Source organism: Hibiscus syriacus, unplaced genomic scaffold, assembly GCF_006381635.1.
Source record: "Hibiscus syriacus cultivar Baekdansim isolate YM2019G1 unplaced genomic scaffold, ASM638163v2 tig00110597_pilon, whole genome shotgun sequence".
Classification (NCBI taxonomy): domain Eukaryota; kingdom Viridiplantae; phylum Streptophyta; class Magnoliopsida; order Malvales; family Malvaceae; genus Hibiscus; species Hibiscus syriacus.
Genome location: NW_024062795.1, coordinates 1248027 through 1271695, shown reverse-complemented (window position 1 = coordinate 1271695; position 23669 = coordinate 1248027). Strand labels below are relative to the sequence as shown.

General features: G+C 35.2%; 1 protein-coding gene and 3 pseudogenes across 1 annotated transcript; 1 reads left to right on the top strand and 3 right to left on the bottom strand.

The window, feature by feature from the left end:
• Positions 1-5329: 5329 nt before the first annotated feature.
• On the top strand, positions 5330-6407 carry LOC120133992 (annotated as a pseudogene).
• A 1368-nt stretch (positions 6408-7775) lies between these two features.
• Positions 7776-9217, bottom strand: LOC120133993. Its single transcript, XM_039150476.1, has 4 exons — positions 8762-9217; positions 8513-8731; positions 8057-8128; positions 7776-7977 (listed from the first exon to the last, which is right to left on the bottom strand). The coding sequence occupies exons 2-4, from the start codon at positions 8630-8632 to the stop codon at positions 7867-7869; spliced, it is 303 nt and encodes a 100-aa protein (XP_039006407.1). The 5' UTR covers positions 8633-8731; positions 8762-9217; the 3' UTR covers positions 7776-7866.
• A 2221-nt stretch (positions 9218-11438) lies between these two features.
• LOC120134759 lies at positions 11439-14256 on the bottom strand (annotated as a pseudogene).
• Positions 14257-16611: 2355 nt separating this feature from the next.
• Positions 16612-22720, bottom strand: LOC120134757 (annotated as a pseudogene).
• Positions 22721-23669: the final 949 nt, after the last annotated feature.

The following is a 23669-nucleotide window of genomic DNA, read 5'->3' as shown; positions in this document are numbered from 1 at the left end:
GTTTATTGTTAATTTGTTGTATATAAATTGCTCAACTGATGATTTTTGTTAATTTCTTACATATAAATGGTTGAATTATTGATTCTCATATTAACAATTTAACGATAAAATTTAATAGTGTTATCTAATTGAATCAAGTTATAAATTTTCATAAAAGAATAATGTTTAAATTATGAAAAATTAAAACAGAGGGACTAATTTCTCAATTTTTAACTGCCTAAAGTTTCAGAATTTTTTTAATAATCTTAAGTGATTATAAAATAATATTTGTTTAAATTTTTTAAATTTCTTAACACGCAAGCACCATGCAAAAAGAAAAAAAAATTGAAAAAATTAACTTGTTTTGATGGTAGATATTATAATAACAATACAAAATGAAAGTAGCTGGATGGTAGTTAATGTCGTTCGTAGTAATGGGGAAAGATGTACGTTGTAGGGATGGACCAAGAGGATGGAGTAGCAGTCACCTTTCTAAAAATTTTAATTTTTTGCATATTTTATTTTTGATAATATGATTTCGCCCATAAAATTTATAAGTTAATATCTTTTATAAGTTCATCTCTTAACATAAAATCTTACAATTATCCTATTTCGTTGTTATGGTTTATTGACAAGAAATTGATGAGAGATATGGAATGCATTAGCATGGCTGGATGTTAAATCTTACCATTTTTCTATCTACTGCTTTTAAATTTATCGAAGCTCAAGTAATGGACGCCATTGTTTTGTGGATTCCTGTTAAATCGGTTGTAGCTATCGGATGGACCGCTTGGCTTAGCCTGCATGCATGACGACATAATTCACTTCTCCTAAATATGATCTGGAACCACAGTCCGCTTCTCTTGCATATAATAATATACGCCAGCTTTCTACATTTTAATGTGATATTGGATTCGAATCTTAAATATGTTTGATGATTATCTGTTAAATACATGTATACGATAATAATTAGATTATCAATAAATAATATTTAAATTATATTAAAACTTAAAATTTTCAAAGAGTTTCAGTCTTCGCTCTCAGTCTATCCTTGGATATATATACATGAATTAATTTAATAATGTATATTTGTTTTTAAATAATTTTAGATAATTATAAAGTAGTATATGTTCAAAAAAAAATTTAATTATTGACAATATCCATATACCTTGAAGATACAACTATTTGAATCGAAAATATCTAAAAAATAACAATACTCATTTTGATCACTGAGACTGTTCAATAAATTTAATCCAATCATATTTCTAATATAATGTAATAAACATACTCTGTATTATTATTAGAAAAGGGAAAATTGAAGAGAGTAGCAGCAATTACATTAATTACTGTCACACATAAATGGCTGATAATATGTATTTACTATACACATATCTGATTAAGCGTTACTGATTTTGTTATTTTTTTTTACTTATTTTGTTATTATTTGACACTTTACCGAAAATAATAAAAAAAATTAATGTTTTAAGTAGAAATAATGATATTTAAATAATTCTTTGCCAATTTTATTAAAAAAAATAATAATAAAATCAGTAACATTTTTTTACTGTATATTAAAACTGTCATACAGTAAAACTTTCCGTCTTTGTCAGTCAATTTCCAATCCTTTCAACGTGGCAGTTGAACTTGTAAAAGACTAACTCCTGGTCCTAGCACTGAGCAACGAAATCGAGAAAATCGAAAAATCGACACGAATCGAGTAAAATAGTTCGGTTCGATTTGGCATTAAACGGTTCAGTTTAAAGTCTCAATTCTTTTGATTTGGTTCGGTTCGGGTTTTCCATATAGAACTCATTTGTTCCATATTGAACCGAATAAGAAGTTTTTTTTTAAAAAAAAATTATAGTTTCAAGTGATTTTTTCATTGAAAAACCGATAAATCGAACCGAACCGAAAAACTTGAACCGTTAAAAAAAAGAACCGAACCGAAAAAATCAGTTTCGGTTTTTTCGGGTTTTTTAACCATTTGGTTTTGATTTAAATTTTGAAAAACTATTTATTTTGATTCAATTTTTAGTAAAAAACCGAATCGAACCGAATGCACCCCTACCTAGTCCTAAGGAAAAGATGGAATCTTCAACGTGGAGTAAAATGGGTCCTTAAAGAAATATTTTTGACCTTAACAAAGAGTTGAAAAAGAAAGATGGCCCTCCCCATCCATGTCTCCTTCCTCCTAAAAGTCTACTATTATTTATGTTATGTTGAACAATTTTCTGACTTTGAATTTTTGAACTCTTTTAAAGGAAAAGCTGGAAAGATTATGGTTGGAATACTCATTAATTTGTTTTTGTTGCTTAGTTTCTCCAATGCAAGACTTCTGCCATCTAATTTTTGACTCAATATCCTAAATTTTTTTATACTCGGGGTAAAAATATGATTTTATGTTAAGAGACAAACTTCTATAATTTTATAATATGACAAAGTTATAAAATTTTTAAAAATAAAAATACATTATTAATAGAAAATATAAATAAAATATTTGAAATATATGTTCATTTGAAATTTTCGAAAATCATAGGACATCACAAATGCACATGATCAATCATGCATTCCCTAAATTGAAAAATATACCATTATTGAAAATAAGGCATTGGACGTTACAAAAGAAACTCACCACACCATTGATAGAGACGGTAAGAGTAGCCTTTAATAATATTCCTAAGACACATATCTTTTACATGTAGATCAATCCAACAACACGTCAACTGTCCACCTTACATATAAACGAAAATAACTTAATAAAAAATACTAGATGTAGAAATTAAAATGCTTGAGGTGATGTATTTTTTGTTTATGTTTCTTCTATCATGTTATAAAGTCTTACACATGATTGATCTTGACACACATATCCGGTTATGACCCTATACAAAGAGTGACCACGACACTAAACCCCTCTTTACTTGCTTACAATTCGGGTGCTGACATTGTGGTTATGTGTATGATTTAATGTACGCTAATATTGGAGTCATAGAGAAGATTGATATTATGGGTATAAACCCTAAAGCTAGAGATTAAATTGTGTATACTGATCTTAAGGTGTAGATCATGGATAAACGATGAACAATATGTAGTGATTGTGTATACGCGTGTGATTGAGATATAATTTGTATCTAGTGACTATAATGTGTTCATAGCTAGGCCCTTAGTTACATATTAAGAAAACATCAAACTTATATTGTTGATGTTAATCATGCCATGTTATAGATTGTGAAATATCTTTATATACTCTTTGCTTATTATATATTTAGTTAATATGCTTATATTTATGAGATTCATGATATATTCATTAAATTAGTGATATGATATATATTGAGTTTGTAAAGCTTAACGTCTAGATGTTTTCGTTCGTAGGTTAGTAGTTTGAGCTTGTTTGAGGACACTTAATCATGTATTTGGTTTATAAACTTTAGAATTTGTATTATTTTGATTCAAATTACAGTGTCACGAAACATTGGTTTGTATAAATATTTTATAACTGTTATTTATGTTGTGTTTTATCATTACATATTGTGTTTTGAAAAGAAATGGAAAAAAATTAAAGGTGGTGACCGCTTCTATAGCCTAATGTGGCATCTCATGCCCATCTAACGATGATTTAGTTTGAGGAGCTACAAACTGAATCAAAACTGTGAGACATAATAGATGCACATGATCAACCCGGCTAACTTCCTTCAGTCCATCCCTATCTATACCATCTCTAGGGGTTGTAGGGATACTCTTTGATGGTGTTCTTAAAACACATCTTTATTTATAGATCAATCCAACAATATATCAATTGTCCACTCTTATATATATATGCGATAACAACTCAATGTAAATGTTAGGTGTGTACAAGAAAATAGTAACACATCCGATTATTGTTCAAATACGGGTTTCATTAGAATGATTAACATCCCGTTAACGACTGATTTTTCTTCATCCGGATAAAGGAGTATATCATTCCCATGATTTCTAGTAGAGTTCCTCGTTTCTTAAGGAAAATTCTCACCATTGACCACAGCTCTTTACATGGTTCTCTTCTCGAATCAATCAACATTTTGTCACCGAACATGTACCAACTTATAGAGATCACCACTCCGTTGCTTTGCCAAAAGGAGATCCATCCTTAGCTGCTCAAGTATTGAATAATCAATCTCTGCTATAGTTATGTCCTCATCATGTTCAGTTGCAGCTAGGACCCACAATCTCACCAGTCATTATTATAATAACACTCGTTCTTGTTGTAATCACGATAAATTCAATATAATTAAAAACACGATCACCAACTATAATTTAAATTCTTAATTATGCCATGAAATCAAATACATGATTGGTCTTGGCACACATATCCTGTTTTGACCCTATATACAACGAGTGACACAACACTAGGCCCCTTTTTCCTTACTTGCAATCTGGAATGTGTGTTCTTATATTGTAAATGTTGTCTTGTAACATAATTTTTTTTTGTTGAAATTAAATAAAGATTTATTATTTTGATATATAAATTGTATAAAATTTATGTTATATAATATTTTTATTTTTTAAATAAAGTATTTATTGACTAGGCTTCAACAAATCATTCATCACTTCAGTATTTGTTATGGGACATTAGATCCATAACAACTTTAATTCTCTCTTTTATTATAAATTATTTGGGTAAATTCTAAGATCAAGATTGTTTTTTAAATAATGAATAATATAATTATAGAGATATTTTTTCTAATATATTTTATAGTTTTTAAATAAGATAATCAAACATTACTACATAAAAAATAAAAATAAATATTTTTATATAATATTTTTATTAATTTTTCAAAAAATTATTTTTATCAATTTATTATTTTATATTTTGTTTTTGAAAATTTTTAAAACTAATTATAATCCCACCTAGAGCAAGGGGAAGGGGATTACAGGAGAAGGAAAAGAATGCTCAATAGGTCTATAACTCATGACCTTAAGAGAATATGATGAGACAAAGATGTAGAATTTAATTAACAAATTAAATATACTTATTCTATTATTTTAAATGTAAGAGGAAAAAAATAAACAACTTGATCAACCAATTAAAATATAATTCACATTTAGATTTATATTACTATGACTTTTTTTTTTTTTTGAATTAGTAACCACAAGAGTAAAAGGTAGGAAGAAATATATGATAAACATGAGAAAAAGGGCCAAGAGAGGCCCTTTACAGGCTTACAGCAACAAATACAACACGGACATTCACGTACATTATAAAAACCAATGTTTTGAACTTCCCCCATAAATCCGCTCTTTGTCTTGACCTCTTCTCCTTCCTCTATCCATCTTCTCCTCCTCCTTCTTCCCACATCTGGGTGTCTCCCAAAAAACCCAAGCAAAAAAAATGGAAAAGGCTGGATCTTTGAGTCACAGCGTCCTCAAGAACATCCTTCTCTCCTACACCTATGTCTCCTCTGGATCTTCCTCAGCTTCTCCGTCATCGTCTACAAGTACATCCTCGACAAGAAGATGTACAATTGGCCTTTCCCCATTTCTCTAACCATCATCCACATGTCCTTTTGCTCCACCCTTGCTTTCCTCCTCATCAAGGTCTTCCGATTAGTCGAGCCCGTTTCCATGTCTCGCGACCTTTATCTCTCTTCCGTCGTCCCCATCGGCGCCCTTTACTCTCTCAGCCTCTGGCTCTCCAATTCCGCTTACATTTACCTGTCTGTTTCCTTCATTCAGATGCTTAAAGCCTCATGCCCGTGGCCGTTTATTCCATTGGAGTCCTTTTCAAAAGGAGGCCTTTAAGACGGACACAATGGCCAACATGTTGTCCATCTCTCTCGGGGTCGCCATCGCTGCTTACGGGGAAGCTAGATTCGATACCTGGGGTGTGATTTTGCAGCTGGGAGCCGTTGCCTTGAGGCTACTAGGTTAGTTATGATCCAAATCTTGCTTACTTCTAAAGGATCACCCTGAATCCCATTACATCTCTGTATTACGTTGCACCGTGCTGTTTGGTTTTCCTGTTGGTGCCGTGGATTTATGTCGAGTTCCCGGTTCTGAAAGTGATGACGGATTTCCGTTTCGATCTCCTCATTTTCGGCACCAATTCATTATGTGCTTTCGCTCTGAATCTATCCGTGTTCTTGCTCGTGGGAAAGACGTCTGCTTTGACCATGAATGTGGCTGGGGTTGTCAAGGACTGGTTGTTGATAGCCTTCTCATGGTCTGTGATTAAGGATACAGTGACGCCCATCAACTTGTTCGGATACGGGCTGGCGTTTTTGGGTGTTGCATACTATAATCATTCAAAGTTGCAGGCTTTGAAGGCTAAAGAAGCTCAGAAGATGACTGCATGGGCTGATGATGAAGCTGGGAGGTTGCTGAAGGATTCGGAAGGTGAGGAAACTGGCACCAAGTGAGAATCCCGGAATTAGATGATGATGATCAATAAGGGGTGCTATTGCATGACTAGTGTTTAAATAGAGAAAAAGAATCTCTATGCATTGTAATTTGTTTTGGTTGATGTCTATCTATTCTTTTATTTATTATGTCCCTTGTTTCTGGGGGTTTTGACAATTGTTATTGGTGCTCATTATTAAACTTTAAGATGGCAATTAGAGGGAGAGATTAGGGGTTAATTCCACAGTTAAGGTTGTTAAATGAAGAGGCGGGAATTTGACTACCTTAACAAGGTTGTATTCCCAGACCACTATCTTATCTGAAGACTACATGAATTGAGACTTAACCTAACATTCATTTTCTCCAGACATTTCAACTAGTTCCAGCGCGGCGATAGCAGTTATGCCCTCAAAAACCTCAAATTACCATATATTTTAAATATTTTTTATATATTAATAATTTAATTTTGTTCTTCTTGAAATTGTATAAGGTTGTCTCATCTTAAAATTTTAGAAATTCTATCTTCCTAACGTAAATATTATGTCCATCTCGATTGACATCTAGTCAAGTTTGTATTATGATGTAAACTATAGTTCCATGATCTCATCCTTGTAAAATATTTTTGTTTAGAACTTTCGGCCTAATCCAAATGCCTTTTCATGGAATTGTAGCCGGCACCTTCCATTGCTTAGCAAGTGTAAAAAAACAATGAGGCTAGGACAAAATTGTGGAATATGACAACAAAGTTGCTTCTCCATTACTCCCAGCATCCACCATGATCGTGATGCAAATAAACAGCATTTTCGTTTGAATATTTCAGATTCCCAAGCATCCACTTCCACGTTATCTTTCATAAATTGCTTAAATAGGTGCAACTATTTTCTTTCTTTCTTTTCTTTTTACAAAAGAGAGAAGAATAGAGCAATAAGAAAGGGGAGGGAGGAGGGAGGGAGGGAAGCCAGACTAACATGTATCATCCCCTTTCAAACTAAGCATTTTCGATTACAAGTCGAGTTCGAGACCTAAACCCTATGCCACCTGATCTTTCATTTTCCGACTCTTCTCGGGCCGTTCCGGTGTTCCAGCAGGGTATATAGCTTAATGTCATTGTGCTGCTCATCGTTTCTGATTCTGAATGAACTTCTCTTGAGTTCCTCTATTCTCGTTGAGTTAACATTAGTCTGTAGTTCTTCATCCTCTGTCTGCAATGGAATAAAAGTTGAGAAGAAGTTAGCTCAAGATCAAAGATTGTAAATACATATTTACATACAAAAACTCGTACCAACTACAAGTAAATTACCGAAATCTGGTTTAAATCAAAAACCGGTGCCATGCTTCGAGCAACAGCATCCTTTTCGCTGTAAAACGTTTCCTTCTGGTTCAAGTCAAAGCTGGTAAAGAACTTCGCAAAGTAAACTTCCTTCTTTTCACTATAAGTCTTTCCCTTCTGGTTCAAATCAAAGCTCGTAGCTAGGTGTCGCAAAGAATGCTCTCTTCCGGTTGATTGCTTTCCCTTCATATCTGGTTTACCTCGATAACCTTATTCCGTGGTGGTGCAAGAATCGTTTCGCCGGTGTGCTTGAAGATTGGTTCTGCATCAAGAATTTGCGTCTCCTTTTGAAAAACCTAAGAAGATATGATCAAATTCAAAATAATTACAATGATGTGATGCCAAAAACAAATTTATGGAGGAACAAGATCATACCGGACTTCGGCCAACAGGGGTCGATTTTCGTTCTTTCAACATTTGCAATTTGTTTCTCATGGCCACTGTTTCCTGTAAAGCACAAAGCAGAAATAAGTTCAGACTATATTCAGGGTTTGAGGCAAGTCTATAAACAAAGTTATAATTCCAGAAACAGTTAAATTTGATACAGCATGAAAGCCATGAAACTTAAAGGTTTTGATGCAAAATATCATAATTCTATCATCAAACTTTACAGTAAACAATATATATTTATAATCATCTTAGACAATCAAACCTATGAAAGCTCCCAAGACCAAAACAACGGAGAGAACATCAATTGAAACAATAAGATCCAAACGATCATATCCAATTCATATTTTATATCAAAAGAAAAACCCAGAGAACTAAAAACACCGGATCTAATTAAAAAATAGTAAAAGTAACTCAAAATCTAAACAGTCATAAAGAAAGTACCTTGTGCAAGTCTTGAAAGTCCTGCATAAGGCTCTGGTGCTTGAACCTGGCCCTTTGGTCCTCATACATGGTATGTCGAGAATACTCCACAGAAGCAGCAACCCCTTTCATCTTCTTCATGATCCAGAACACAGGAGGAGATTAAGAGAATAACCCCCACAAGGGCCAAAAATAAGCAAACATGAAGAAGAGAAAGAGACAAGGGGGATAAAGGAGAAGGGTATTTGATAAGAAAGAATGAGAAGTGGGCAAGAAAATGATAAAAAGGAAAAAAGTGTAGAGAGAGAGGAAGTTTCTGGCTTTCCTGTTTAATCTGCGAAAACTGACCAAGACAAAGAAAACCCCAAGAAGCCCACATAATAACTGGGTGAAAAATAAAAATTGTAACTTTAGAGGAGTTAAGACAGTGATGAAGATGGCTTTTTCGATGGGTTGCAGAAGGGTATTTCTGGTAAACGTGGTCTTTTGATGGAGCACAGTTGAAGACATCCATATCTACCTGTCTATCTTTCTCTTTCATATTTTCCTTTTATTTTCTTCTACTATAACATAAATTCTGGTCCGGATGAGCTGAGCTGAGCTGGGCCATTGAAAGAAAGAGTTTGGTGATGTGTTGTGGACTCTTGGAGGGTGCGTGGAGTTTCCATCTTTCTTTTTTTCTTTGTGGCTTTTGATGTGTGGTTTGCTGAAAATAAAGCAGGAAAAGATAAAATAAGATGCTGCTGCTGCTGTTTTCTGAGCTGTTTGTTCTTCTTGTCCTGTTGGTGCTGGTCTTCTTGGGTGTTTCAGCTGCCCAATGTACCTTACTTTTAGGCTTTGACAGACCACAAACTCATGATTTCTTTTCAATGTTTTTGGAGTTACATTAACATTATTACACTTCTTATAATATTTCAGCCTCCTTGTGAAATTCACTAATCTAGCCTTTACTTTCCTTTGTTCTCAAGGATCCCTTCCTCTCCCACCACCTTCCAAAAAAACCCCATCATCTATTAAAAAAAAGGAATAAACCCCAAATTTGGCTTCAAGTTAGAAAGTTACAGTCGGTTAACTTAAAGTGAATTTTATAGCATCAAATCCCATTTGCAGGCTTCCTTAATAGTTTCCCATGTTATTAAATTGGCTTAAATGTGTCAGCAATCCCACAAGAAACCAGCAATTCATCTGTTATGTACCATTTGAATTCATGGTCTCTATTTATTCATTGTAAATTATGTAACCCTCTATCTAAAGGATAAAACAAATCACATGTGTGATGCATATGAATGGTTTTAGTTTGTGTATGGACGACTGTTAGTTTCAGATAAAGAACTCTAGCCTTTTCCCAATAATTAATGTTATCTGATATGGACATGTGTGTGTGAACTTAAAGATTAAGCATCAACACCCATGACTCATCCAAAGGAAATAAATATGCTTTCAGCTTATGCCATGGATTCTCCATCATCATCATCAAGTGCTGGTAACTTTGCTTATGAGTTAAGCCAGTGGATCATTAAATGACAAATAGAAAACAAAGTGGCCGCTCCCCCCACCCCCCCAATCATTGACGACTAATAGTGCTCATTGTTACTGTTTACAGATCAGAATTGTTCCTTTATTTGCTCTTTTAACTTTGTGTGCAAATGAAAAAGTGAGCCAGAACTGAGATTGATTGTGCTGCAAATGCAATTTCCCTTGTCTAAAATACTTATCTTGAATTCCATAGAAAGCTGACATTGACAGAACACAGGAAAAGAAAGAAGAAGAAGAAAGGCGAGGCAAATGACTGACGGAGTATATATAACATGTACCATTTCTCTATGATAGAGCCTGCAATTGCAGTCTTTTAAAAGTCAAAGCTACTTGAAGCAGCTGCAAGATGCCATGCGAACATGGATCTACAATACTACAGTCTACACATGCATTGTTTGGGTTCCGGAGGACGAAATAGAGTTGATAAAGATATGTAGGTTGCAAAGGGGCTTTTACAGTTAATGGGTCCGATTACATAGTGGTACATCAGTTTGGATACTGTTTCCGTGCCCAAAAACAGCTTATTTGGAACATCTTATCATTGTAACATGTCAAAAGAAATTAGAAGAGAATATATAGAGCACAAATAGAGGTAGAAGATTTTTGTTCCTCATAATTGTGTGATTATTTGGAGTTACACCTAAATTTGATTATCATATGATTTTCGAAACATGTTCTAATTATCTGCGTAATTACATCAATTCTTACTCAACCTTTCCAAATACACCAAATGCACCCTTAATCAAGAGATTAATTAACCAGGTAATGCATGTTTTTGTAGTACACCGTTCAATCTCATGAATGCCAGCCAAATTCAAGTTGTTTCAGAAGTTTTCTTTATTAGCATGTCTTTTTGGTTGATGATGAGAGCTAGAGACCTGCCTACATATAGCACTGTTATTTAATTCAGGAGGATGTGAGCAAATCTTGTCCAACTTGCTGCAGCAAAGAAGCAGACAGATCCAATTCGGTGCCGGAACAGATTTGATCAAAACCGATTTAGTGCCTATCAGGTGAAGATCTTACAATCAGGCAATGAAAGATGAAGCTCTAACCTCTTGAATTAGATGATCTTCCTTGAATGATATAAGCTTTCAACTTGCAAAACATATGGCGGATATTTCTCGAAGACGGAGACGTGCCATTGCTCGACATAGTTGCTTATGGAGGATACAGGTTAGCTGCGGTAAATTCGGACAGCTGCACCTACAGTTGTTGAACTCTGCATCCAAGCTGGAGTTGATATTCTTGAATTTCCAACAAAGAGCTTGTTTATACCATGCAAAGCACTGATTTGAATCCTTTTTTTATTATTATTTATTTTCCTTAATAACAGAGATAAACTAGTTGACAAAATTGCAGGATATACAAAGAACTATTCAGTGAGCATCGCTCAAGTTGCAATAAAAGATCAATCTATCTTTAATGATGAGTAGATAAGCCTTCTGAACCAGAAGCAAGCACAGAAACCGATTGTTCCCGTGAGCAGAAGAATGCATAAGATACAATCAACATATACCCGAAGTACAAAATTCCGGATATTGGCTTCGTGATCTCAGGCTTGGTGAAGAAGTAGTACGCAGCATAGAGGAATAGGTAAAGCCCCGAGGAACCCGAAGTCAAGGATGACCTCCACCACAGGTAATCCTCACTGCATAGCTGGGAGTAGCAGAGAACAACTGTGATCTCAGCGCAGGTAACAATAAGAATGACAAAGACAATGAAGAGGAAGCCGATATGTAATAAAAATGATGCAACCATACTGAGGTGAGGATGAAAATAGCTCAATGAAAACGACACCAAATGGAAGTATGCCACCAATTAGGATGAAGAAGGTCGAGTTTTGTACCATACACGTTTAGGAATTTGCCTTGGGATCTTATTTGTTTTCACTGGATCCTCAATTGCTGGCTTCTTAAAACCAATATAACCGCCTATGAAAACAAGCGGGACCGAAATGCCAAACCATAAAAATACCAGAGAAAAGGTTCCCAATGGTACTGTTCCAGAGGACTTCTGGCCCCATATCAGAGCATTTAGAACGAAGACAATGGCAAAGACGGTTGCAGGGAACAAAACAGCCGTTTTGAGTGTAATTTTCTTCCACTCTGTTCCCTAGGACTTCTTCTTGAGACAAGCTGAGGCGTATCCGGAAAGCATGCCCATGAAAACCCAGAGTAGAAGCATAGCTGTCATTATCCCACCTCTGTTTGAGGGGGAGAGGAAGCCGAGTAGAGCGAAGATCAGGGTAACAAGAACCATACAGAAAAACTGAATCCCTGTTCCGAAAGACGCACAAAGCAAGTCGAAGTTCGTTGGAGGCCTGAAAACAACCCCATGGACCAGTTTCCACCCAGACTCCTCTTGAACTTCTTGGTTTTCAAGTTGGTTGTACTTTGAGATATCCCGATATAAAGTCCGCAGCATGATCATGGCCCACCATGCCCGAGAGGAAAAGAGCAATCAACAAAGAATTAAAAATCGAGAACCAATGAACTTGATCATCAGCAATCAGAAGATAGGAATCCATTGGAATGCCCACTTTATATCACTTTCCTGCAAGATTACAGCAAGGAGCAAGTTTCTTTGAATGAGATAACATCAGAAGGTATACCCTAACCATAACAAGTACAGCATGGAATTGTTGTTTTATGAAGAGGTACAAGGAATTACCTGGAAATCCACGTCATATGCAAAGATTATCTCCTTGTCGTCGAGCTCCTGTGCATGGGGATCACAGGTAATCAGACGTGTCTTCTCATTCCAATGACCATCGTATTCATGTTTAACACTACATTCACCAAATGATTCGCTAAGAAATCTACAAAACAACACCAACACCATTGATGCCTTCATCATTAATAATGAAAATTTTATCCTGAATGGTTTGACTTCAAATCCAACAATTCTTGTAGAGTTTGCCGATCAATCCTTGCGATATTTGACTGTAAATGACAAGTGGTTGTAGATAAAATGTTTTTCTTTCTTTCTCTGCACGTAGAAACCAAAAAACCAGGCATTGTTAGCCTCAACAACGTGGCAACAAGATTAATTTTTTTCTACAAAATTTCCAATCAATCCAGCATTTACCCCAGCATACTTTCCTCTGAGACCAACATGAAATCCTTGCTGATACACTACAGCATTTTCCTGATCGGTCCTTTTATCGGAACAACCAATGGAAGATTATCCAAAATCCTGTCACAAGCACATCATGATTATCGGTTGCTACTCGGACAAGAAATGGAATACTACAATTAAGAATTTCCCGAACAATAGCCTCACATGTTAACCCGGTACTCATCATCAATCTTATCCCTGAACGCAGTCACCATTTCTTTATCAAGAATCTTACGACACACAACATTGCACATTTGTGGTTCTCTCATTTTGAACTGGAAAAATGTAAGCCTGTTAACCACTGAAAAAACTCGAAAAACAAAGAGAACTAAGAAATGATCATGGAATTCAAACTCACCACATAAGGAGAGTTTTCAATTCGATCACCACGAAGGATTTCTCTGAGATTCTCTGCAACGTCAAGTATGTGTTCAGGCTGACAATACGGCAGGAATAGTAAGAATAAGGAAGTAGCGTTTTAGTCGAAGTCAGCTTATTCACTTCACCAACAATGGATCCCCCTGCATAAGTGGAGGGAAAACTAAGAATATTCAGTAAAATTACACTGAAACCGTCACCTTGACTCGGTAAGCTTTAAGGAATGCCTACAATTCATAAATTTTCTTCAAAATTTGAGCCAAAACTGACCATTGAAACTTGTATTGATAATAAATGAACTTTTTTTTTTGAAAAATATATGGGAGGATTACAAAAAACATATGGTCAGAATCTTTCTTAACCGTCAACAATGTACACATCCTCACAGCTGCTCGAACCGGAGATCTCTTTCAAACAATGGCCCAACGAACAGCTTAATACTAAAAAACTAAAAACTAGACTCTTTTCAAACCTACTTCCATAGAATCATGACAAATTAATTAAACAAAAATGGCTATTCCAGAGTTCATAAAACGCAAATCTAAATAAACCCAACAGCAGAACGGAAAAACCAATTCAACCCAAAGATCCGAATTACATGACAAACGGATGATGATGTCGATGCATGTATGCATGCGACAACTGACCTTTTGGAAATCTTCAGGGGCAACACCAGGGAGGTAGAAGCCATGGGCACCAAGGATGAAGAAAGTAAACAATGTCCATGCATGTTAAAGCTATGAATATGACTCGACCTCGTCATGGGTTTTGCCCGGATCTAGATCCTCGATTCCCGCTTTCCCTGTATTAAAAACTGACAAAAAAACAATAAAAAGAAAATAAAAGAGTCTGTTTTGTAGAATTATCATGTTTGTGAGGAAAGAAATGGAGAGAGCGGGAAAAGGGTGGTTAGCTGGAAAGGAAAAGACGAACCATTTTATTTAAATTCTCTAGTTTTGATGGACGGTCATTACTATTCAACAGGTGGACTTACATTACAAATTAGATCATGAGTTTTAGACTTAGTAGAAGAGAATGTTATTTTCTCTAGAAAATAAGAGTTCGAGGAGCTAACTAAGAAATTCTGAATCAGTTGAGATTTTATGCCTGGAAGCAAATACACGAAATGGAGCTGAAATCAATCTCCAAAACATACCCTTCATTCAATGAAGTTTCTATTCACCAACCAATAACTATTATGGTACGTTTGGTTCACGGAATGTAAGATTACCAGTGGGAATAAAAGATTACCAGTGGGAATAAAAGATTATCAGAGAATAGGATTACTAGGAATGTTGTATTTTGTGTTTGGTTGGCTTAGCAGGAATGTAAGATTACCGTATTTGGTTAAAGGAATAAAAGATTATTGGAATGTATATTTGACCAAATTGTCCTTATATATTTGTATAATATTAAAAAATTGTAAATATTTATATATTTTCTTTAAAAAATTAAATTCATAATTTTATATAATTTTTTTTACAAAATTAAAAATATAAAAAGGTTTAATGAAAGGGTAAAAAAAATTTAACCCCTAAACTTTATAAAATTTTAATTAGACTTTTTTTGTAAATCTAAAATAATTTAAGGATAAATTTGTATTTTAACTTCGTAGAATTTTTATTATTCAATGACAGAAGAAGAATGATATTTTTGAAAAAATATAAAAATTTAAGGGCATTTTAGTCTAAAACGCCGGGTAATGTTACATACCTAAGGGAAGGGAGATAATGACATTTCCGGTAATATACCCCAAAATATCTACTATTGGTAATAAAACATTACCGGGAATGAGATTCTCGGCCAACCAAACATGGAACCTTGAACCAAACACCCCTTAATAGTGAAGCTCTAAACAGTTTCTCAAAAGAACAAAAGACCAACCCCAAAAATTCAAATTAGGAAACACTGGGATCATGCAAATCAAGAAACCCACAGCTACAAGCCTACAACAAAGATCCAATGCATAGGTGGACTAGAGGGCATACCTTGTTGAGTACAAAGAATGATAGGGGAGCATCTAGTGATGACACTTATGCACATATCCCTCCTCTCTCATGAATTTGGGCTATCTGGTTGATCTTCATGCAGGTTAAACGTCATTACAGGCAGCGAAACGTTCTTTTTTTTTAATTGAACATACTGGAGAAGTTTTTCTCTCTCTCTCTTTCAATCTATTTGTAGTCTTCAAAAACTACATGTTCACCGGTCGAACAACAAAATCCAAAGTCAAAAAAGAGCTAGAAAAAATTGGTATATTACATGCTTGTGAGTTTAGTTGTTCAAAAAAGAGAAACAGGACAGCAGAGAGAAACTGAATTATGTCTGAAGGGAGACGGCAATCGACAAAGTTTTTTTTACTTTATCTTGAAGCATTAGATCGTCAAAAAATTCACCCAAAAAGAACAAGAAAGTATAGCTGGGGTTTTGGGTTCTAATTTTCATTGATCGGATTGTGTGGAAGTTCTGTTGTTGGGTTCTATCAATCTCTGTGAAAATTTTCAGCCAAATCAAACAGTACAAGTCGAAATGCTTTCGAGTTTCCGAGGAAGACTCCATCTTACAAGACAATAGAGACGCCTTGAATTTGACATGAGAAATGGTATAGACTTGAGGTCACTCTTTAACTCCATCTGAGTACCCTATACGTGGTTCTGAAATGTTAGAATATAGTCTGTAAGTGCATAACCATCTTTGCTGGCCAAATCAAAATGATGTTATCGTGATTTACCCTGGCATCCAAGTTCTTTCGCAGCAAAGTTTGATTTCGATTTCTCTGTCAAACCAAAGCTTGCCTTTTTGACGGATCAAAGATATAGCTTCAAGTTTGAAGAAGTAAATTTGCCAACTTATAGGGAAAGTTAATTTTTTTAAGCGTTTATAAATGACATACAAATCAACTACAACCAAAATTTACTACCACAAGTTCTTTATTACTAACAAAAAGGTCCTTCTGGCCCGTGGTTCCAAAACTAAGTTCATACAATGGTATCCATGTCTCTTTCCCTAATGAAGAAACTCCAGGAAAGAACAAATAAAAAAAGGGGGGGAAACTAAAATTCTCTAACGTTGATTTTTCCTTTTTTTCTCCACTTTAAACACTCTCCTGGTTCCACAAATTACAATTTAGCTCATTTCAACAAGACAGCAAGAATTACTCGTAATCTACAACAGTAGACAGAGGTCAAAATTGCTCAAATTCGATAATGGATTTATTTCATATCCTGAACGGTCGGTTTTCTGAATTAGAATGGTTCAACTTAGCCTTCTTTAAATGTGTTTTCTTGCTGGCAATTTGTTGGAAAAGATTTGGACCACCAAACTTGTGCTTATTTTTCATAATCTTCTTCCTCTTACCCGTGTCATATTCTTCATCCCTGTAAAAGTTTAAACATGCATTAGGAGATTACAACCTTCAAAAATCAGGCAATGCTATTAAGGAAAAAAACGTATTTTTTCTGGATCTTAACAAATTTAGCAGTTGGAATAAAATATAAAAAGAACGCATCTATGTTCACTCACCATTCATCTGGAGTGTAACCAATTCCTTTACTTTCCATAATATTTGCTTCTTCAGTCAGAAGGGGTGATGCTATGCCCATATCATCCCATATTGCAACTGCAACAAGTAAAACAGGCAAAAGAATGACATGAACGGAATGCAAGCGTGAAAAATTTAAATGCAGATGATACACTTCTGAACACAAGAAATGAATTTCAAAGGTATGAGGCAAAAAAGAGCAGCTGAAATAATAGATAGCTCAGATAATTTACGCATCAGCAGTCCCCCAGACCTTGAATTATGCCCTCTTTCAAAGAATCCACTTCTCTTGAATTATGCCAGTTTGCTTCTAAGACTGAGCCAGAACTTTCTGCTTGTTTATCACTTGCAAGGACAGTGCCATTCTGATAAATCCTTTCTTTAACTTCTCCATCTATATTATTAGTCAAGTAACCAGAGTTGTTAACACTTTTTAGAGCAGTACCACTGGCAGCCTTTTTCCTCCTACGATGATTCATGCACAAACTGATTGTGCTGGATTTCTCAGATGTAAACGGCCCAGATTTAAGGGTAAACAATCTTTATCCAATAAAATTTCTTTACAAACATGAGCATTTATTGTGCGTTTCATGCTCCTTTTAAGTTTTTTCTTACTGTGCATGTGCAGAGATGCCCTGAAAATTTTAATCTTAAGCCAATACGCATGTTTTTAAGCTGACACTTGAGATGCTTCTTCTTTGGCTTTTTACTGGGAGCATATTCAGGTGCTTTAGTTTCCAAAGATCCATTCGGAATGCTACAAGGGGATTTGGAAAGATTCTTTCGGCTACTATCATCTCCCTCTTGTTTAGTGTCTTATCAATGGTGCTGTGGCAAGGAACATCTCCAACCTGGAAATGAAATGAGAAAAACAGAAATCAATATACAAGTACTACTATTTTTACCAATGTTAGATATTGAATATGATAAGTACAATCACCTGACTGTCACAGTTTGGCCTATCTGGAGACGTGGTAGCCTGAACATCCTTAAATTTTTCATTAGCAGTACCCATGTATAGAGCGTCACCAGGAACTTTCTTCACTGCTTTATCTTCAAAATCTTCTAGCGCGGCAGTATTTGAAACTCCAATCTTGAAGCAAAATTAATCCGGAGGCATAAACAGATAGAAAAATTAGAAAACAGGTGGAAAAGAGTCCCATGTAGGGAAAAGGGATAAAACTTGCATATTTACCTTCAGCAAGGTCTCTTTACTCACAATCGTTTCAGTGCCTGCATTCTGGAGACCACCACAATCAGGTGATATGGTCAGTGGGAATCCAAGACCCATTTTAGAGTCTCCCCTCTCATTGTAGTCACTATCTTTGACGCCAGTAACAGTTGAGTTTTCAGTATTAGGACTGCTAACATTGCCAACCACAGAATAGGCTGATGGTTGCAAGTTTCATAGTGAACTAGATTTGAAGCACATGCTTGTGACGAGTCCTTCCGTAATGACACATTGAAAGGGAGTAACATAGATTCCTTAAGCACTGAGCCTTCTGCCATTGGCTGTGCATTGTTTGCTGAGGTGGCACTACCTTCATACTGTTTCCCTTGACAAACCACCATTAGCAGTAACCTTTTGAGTCATAGCAGTAGAAGAGCCTGAAGCACATAACTTATGACCAACACGACCAGTCTGCACATGCTCTTTCAGATTTTGATTAAAAACAGACCTTCCTTTAACATTTTCTTTTAAGTTGTCCCTCTGAAGAATATCAATAGCTTTTCTCGGAGCAGTATTTCTTCTGTCTCTATCACGAACATAGAACAACATGTAAGCTTTCTGCTCCATAACAGTCTGCTCACTGACCTGGACAACCTGTTGCATTATGTTGGAAACACAAAAGGGTAATTCTTAAGATCAAAGATAAAACGTCTAGTAAGAGATCTTTCAAATAATGGAATAAGAAAGAAAAACAGTTCTTCATCGCTACCCTTAAATCTCTGTTAATCCCATTACATGTGATGCTATAAATCTATGGTAATTCTCAAGATCAAAGATAAAACGTCTAGTAAGAGATCTTTCAAATAATGGAATAAGAAAGAAAAACAGTTCTTCATCCCTACCCTTAAATCTCTGTTAATCCCATTACATGTGATGCTATAAATCTATGGTATGTGTTGTATTTGCATAAACTAAAGTAGTCATCAAATTCCAATAATGGACATCTCTTATGACTTGCAAAGAATGAGCTTCTACATCGTGCAAAAATGATAATGGTTCGGCATCTTGATTCTTTTTCCATTTTGTACAGCAAGTTGAAGAAAAAGAGGTTGTTCCACATAAGAGGATAACATCCACTCACAGATGAACCCTACAAGCATTCTAATAGAAAGAAAAAAATCTAAAAGGAAAAATTGTTTCAAATACCCTGTTGTCATCAAGGGAGTGCCACACGCCACTTGATGTGCGAACAAAACAGTAGTAGTGGCCAGAATGAGTGCTCCATCCACAATGAACCAGAACACCATAAAGAGTGTATTTCAAATCTCCTTCCTGCCAAGTCCAACAAACTTAACTTTTCAACTAGTTATATAAAGCATGTTATCAAAATTATTGGCAACACAGATTACATGCATAGTCTCCACACAGAAGAATCTGTACATATTGAATGCAAGATTCAAAAATTGAACAGAATAAATATAAAGTTAACAGTAAATTTCTTCCTAGGATCAAGGCCATATGAGAAAGAAACTTGTATGGCATTGCATTATTCTTGTTATACTACTTTTTGTGTCTCCCAAAGAAGGGTTTAGATAACCTACAACACACTCAACAGAGAAACATAACCACATACAACAGAAGCTTACTCACATTGGAACCACTGACAAAAGGTTTCATGTCTAAGGTCGGACCAAATTCAACTTTGCGGTCAATCTTTTGCCCAAAACCATATGCACGAAATCTCTTTAGATGGATGGTAAGTACATGTGGTGCATTGTAAACTGTGAGCTGTTTGATTGCCTTAACTTTTTGCTTGCAGCGTTGGCACTGATACTGCCGCTCTCCTCCATCTAAAAGCTCCGCATCAGTGAAATTTTTAAGTGCTTTATGCAAGGAATCAGCCTTAAGTATTTCAAGACTTAAATCTAGGAAGGGATCAAATGTGTTGGAGCTGTAAGAACACTGCAAGCATTTAACCTGAAGATATAACAAGAAAATATTAAATAATGCGTAGAAGCACCATTCCATAAGAAGTTTGAAGTTTGAACATGACTTGGAATATATATCAAGTACATGAATTTTCGCTGAATAATTGCAACACATCCAAAATTGTCAAGATTTAGCAAAACTGTGTACAAATGATGATATCATTCAGCAAAATATATATATATATATATATATATATACCTGACTACGAAGATGACCACCAAAGATCTTGTGTACCAAACTCTTGTCATAAGCACTAGGGGATTCACTTGATACTCCTGAAGGTAAGCAGCACTTGTGCATGGATTTAGCAGGTTTACCATGTATTCATGTGCATCCTCCTGTCGAGAATTTCGGAAGCTCCGAGATATGCCTAAGCATGAGTTAAGAATTACAAGTTCTGGAAAGTAGACAGCAAAATGTCTTACTCGGGAGAAATGATACAGCCACTAATATTAATGGTAATTCAGGTTTAATTTTGTGTCTGTAACATAACAAAAAAAACCCTCAAATGAATTTCAGAAATTTATAGTTAACAACATTAACTAATCTCAGTAGGGTAGGGGTTAAAAAGGAAACCTCTCATGCACCTCAGCTGAACAACAAAAAAGTCAATGGGATGATATACAAAAAGGATACATCGCAGGTTTGTGACCAGATCATTTGGTGCCAATATCCTCCCAGTTGATTGTAGAGCACGGCTGACATGTTTCTGGATAGCACATAAGGCACAAAATCCAGCAATTCGACCTAACAACCATATGCATAAACAAATTGAAACATGGACATCATCAGAGAGAAAATATATGAACATGACATGTAAAACTAGACTTGCACTTACGGCCAGAACATAACAACTATATGCATAAACACCGATGCACACAAATTAAAACACTTGTCTATATATTGTACCACATAACAAGAAGAACAATAAAGAGAAAATATTATAATTTTGCTCACAAGAATTTTGATGCTTGCCGCTTTGTAAATAAGCTACTAAAGGCTCTGTGTATGTCAGACATTGCAATACCGAATTAAGAAAACATGTGTTTCCATGTCAGTGGCTGAATTATTAGTTAAAAAAACTACCTATATTATCACGCAGAAATCTCCAAACCCCCATATGAGAAACAGGCCCCGTTTGTTTAAGATATGTATAAAGGCAAGCTCAAAGAAGTAACCCAGTTTAACCATTCATTAAAACACCCATAACAAAACAAAACAAATTATAGAATTTCAATAAAATCATGAAATCAGGAAATATTAAGCGCCACAGAGATAAGATTGAACATAACAGAACCCGAAATAAAAATTTACAATTTTACGAAAAGTAATCTTCAAACTGAGAACTGGATCCATACCGTTCTCCCACATATCTGTCCCATCAACCTTCCTTCCTGTAACACCCGATTGATCAGACCCTACCCCGTTTACTCGCTTCGAATCCGGTCCAGGGTTTAGCGTCTCGAGTCTAAAATCCACACGGTCCAATCCTTTAAACTCATTAAAGGGCTTCCTCGCTGGATGAAACTCGATCTTTTTCTTAGACGGATCAAAACTGGAAAAAGAAGAAGAAGCTACCGAGCAGTTTCCGAGATCCGAACGGCCCTCCATTTCAGTTTCGGTTGTCAATTCCGAGCTCCTAATCATCGGTGCTTCCACGTTCAAAAAGCGGGTAAAATTCGTCCTCGTTTCCAATCCCAACGAAGGGAGATTTTCAGTGGAAGAAAATGCACAAAAAATAACGATAATAAAGCAGAGCGCTTTTTCGGCTTCTGAGAAAGAGGAGAAAGAGAGACGAAGCTCACTATTAAACCCTATAGCAAATACCCTAAACAATTAAATAATTTTTTAAGGATAAACTACACAAATGATCAATAATATTTAAGTAAATTTTATTTTTTATTAAAGTTTTAAAAGTAATAAATTAATCAATAATATTATTGATTTTAACAAATCAATAACTCGACATTAACAATTATTACTGGGACAACGAAATGATGATGTAACATGTTAAACCAATGATATGACATCTTTTTGTCAACATTTGACTCCCAAAACTTTTGACTGACAGTTAAGGAAAATGTTAGAAGAAAAAAGGTCTCTTCTTCTCCATTCTTCTTTTCTCTTACCTTTCCACTTAAAAACCACAGTATAAACATCTCACCATGAATAAGAGAGACAACAAATGTTGGAAATAATTTTCAAACTCCTATACATTATTTTCTCATCGGTTCTTGGTTGATTTCTGGTTAGTCGATAGAGGGCATGAACATTTTCGTCGTCTAATAAGAGGGGAACAATCGCTGAAAATTATTCCTAACAAGTTTCTAATGCTTAGTTTCTCTTCTTTTTTTTTTGCAACCATGGTTTGTCAATCATCGCTCATATACCATTCACAGATGTTTCCACTGAAGGCCACCAATTTCCCCCCACTTATAACGTATAGCTCACAAAAACTAGGTTTGTTTTGATGAACATATAATGCTCCACTCATTGCACTCTTTGATCTTCTATGGTGGAAAAAATCAATTCAGAGAAATACCCAACTTGAATATAAAATCAGTGGAAATTCTAAATTTAAGATCAGGATGAAGATTTCATGAATGTCATTCCCATGACAAGTTTGTTGTCATCAAATCTACTATGAACTGGTGGATAAGTTCATCATAGTTCTCAACTTTTAATATCTTAACTTTTACCTAATAAAACCACCATAGCCATAAGTAAATAGAACAAAATCTTGCCACGGAAAATAATTTGTTTGTCTTCTCTTGCTCATACTTCCTCAATATTTTCAACTTTTCTTCATTGGCAATGCTGGCTGAAAGCTTCCCGATTGATGAAGAAGATGAAAGATAGATGATCAAATGAAAATGAGAATGAATTGAACTCAAAAGATGTTTGCTTTTTGAACTTACATGAGGTGTGAACAAAGTCCTTGGAAATGTTGTAAGTGTGAGAAAGCAGCCATGGTGAACGGATAAGAAGAACAACCAGTGACCTGAGTGTGTGAATAAGTGATGAGCAGTTGAGTGTTTGTTAGAGATTTGTTCAAATGAATATTAAGAGATAAAATATTAAACATGTATTTTGAAATGAAGGAAGTTGCAATACATGAGTTAAAACCTACTTACAACTATTGGGTTTATATAACTCAAATCCATAATCAACTATTAACAAATCTAACTAATTACAATTGCCTCAATCTTATACTCTAACAGTAGCATGAAGGCTGACTATGGAGAATGGCTGAGAACTCCATTTTCTTAGAGTCCAAACCAACGTCTTATATCCATCTTGTATATCCTTTCGGTTTAAAAACCATGCAGCTACATCCCACCATGAATAAGAAAGAAGAAGATAAAGAAGAAGTTAACCTTTTTCAAACTTTTTCCTTAAATGTCGGCCAAAAGTTTTGAGATTCAAACGTTGACAAAATCATG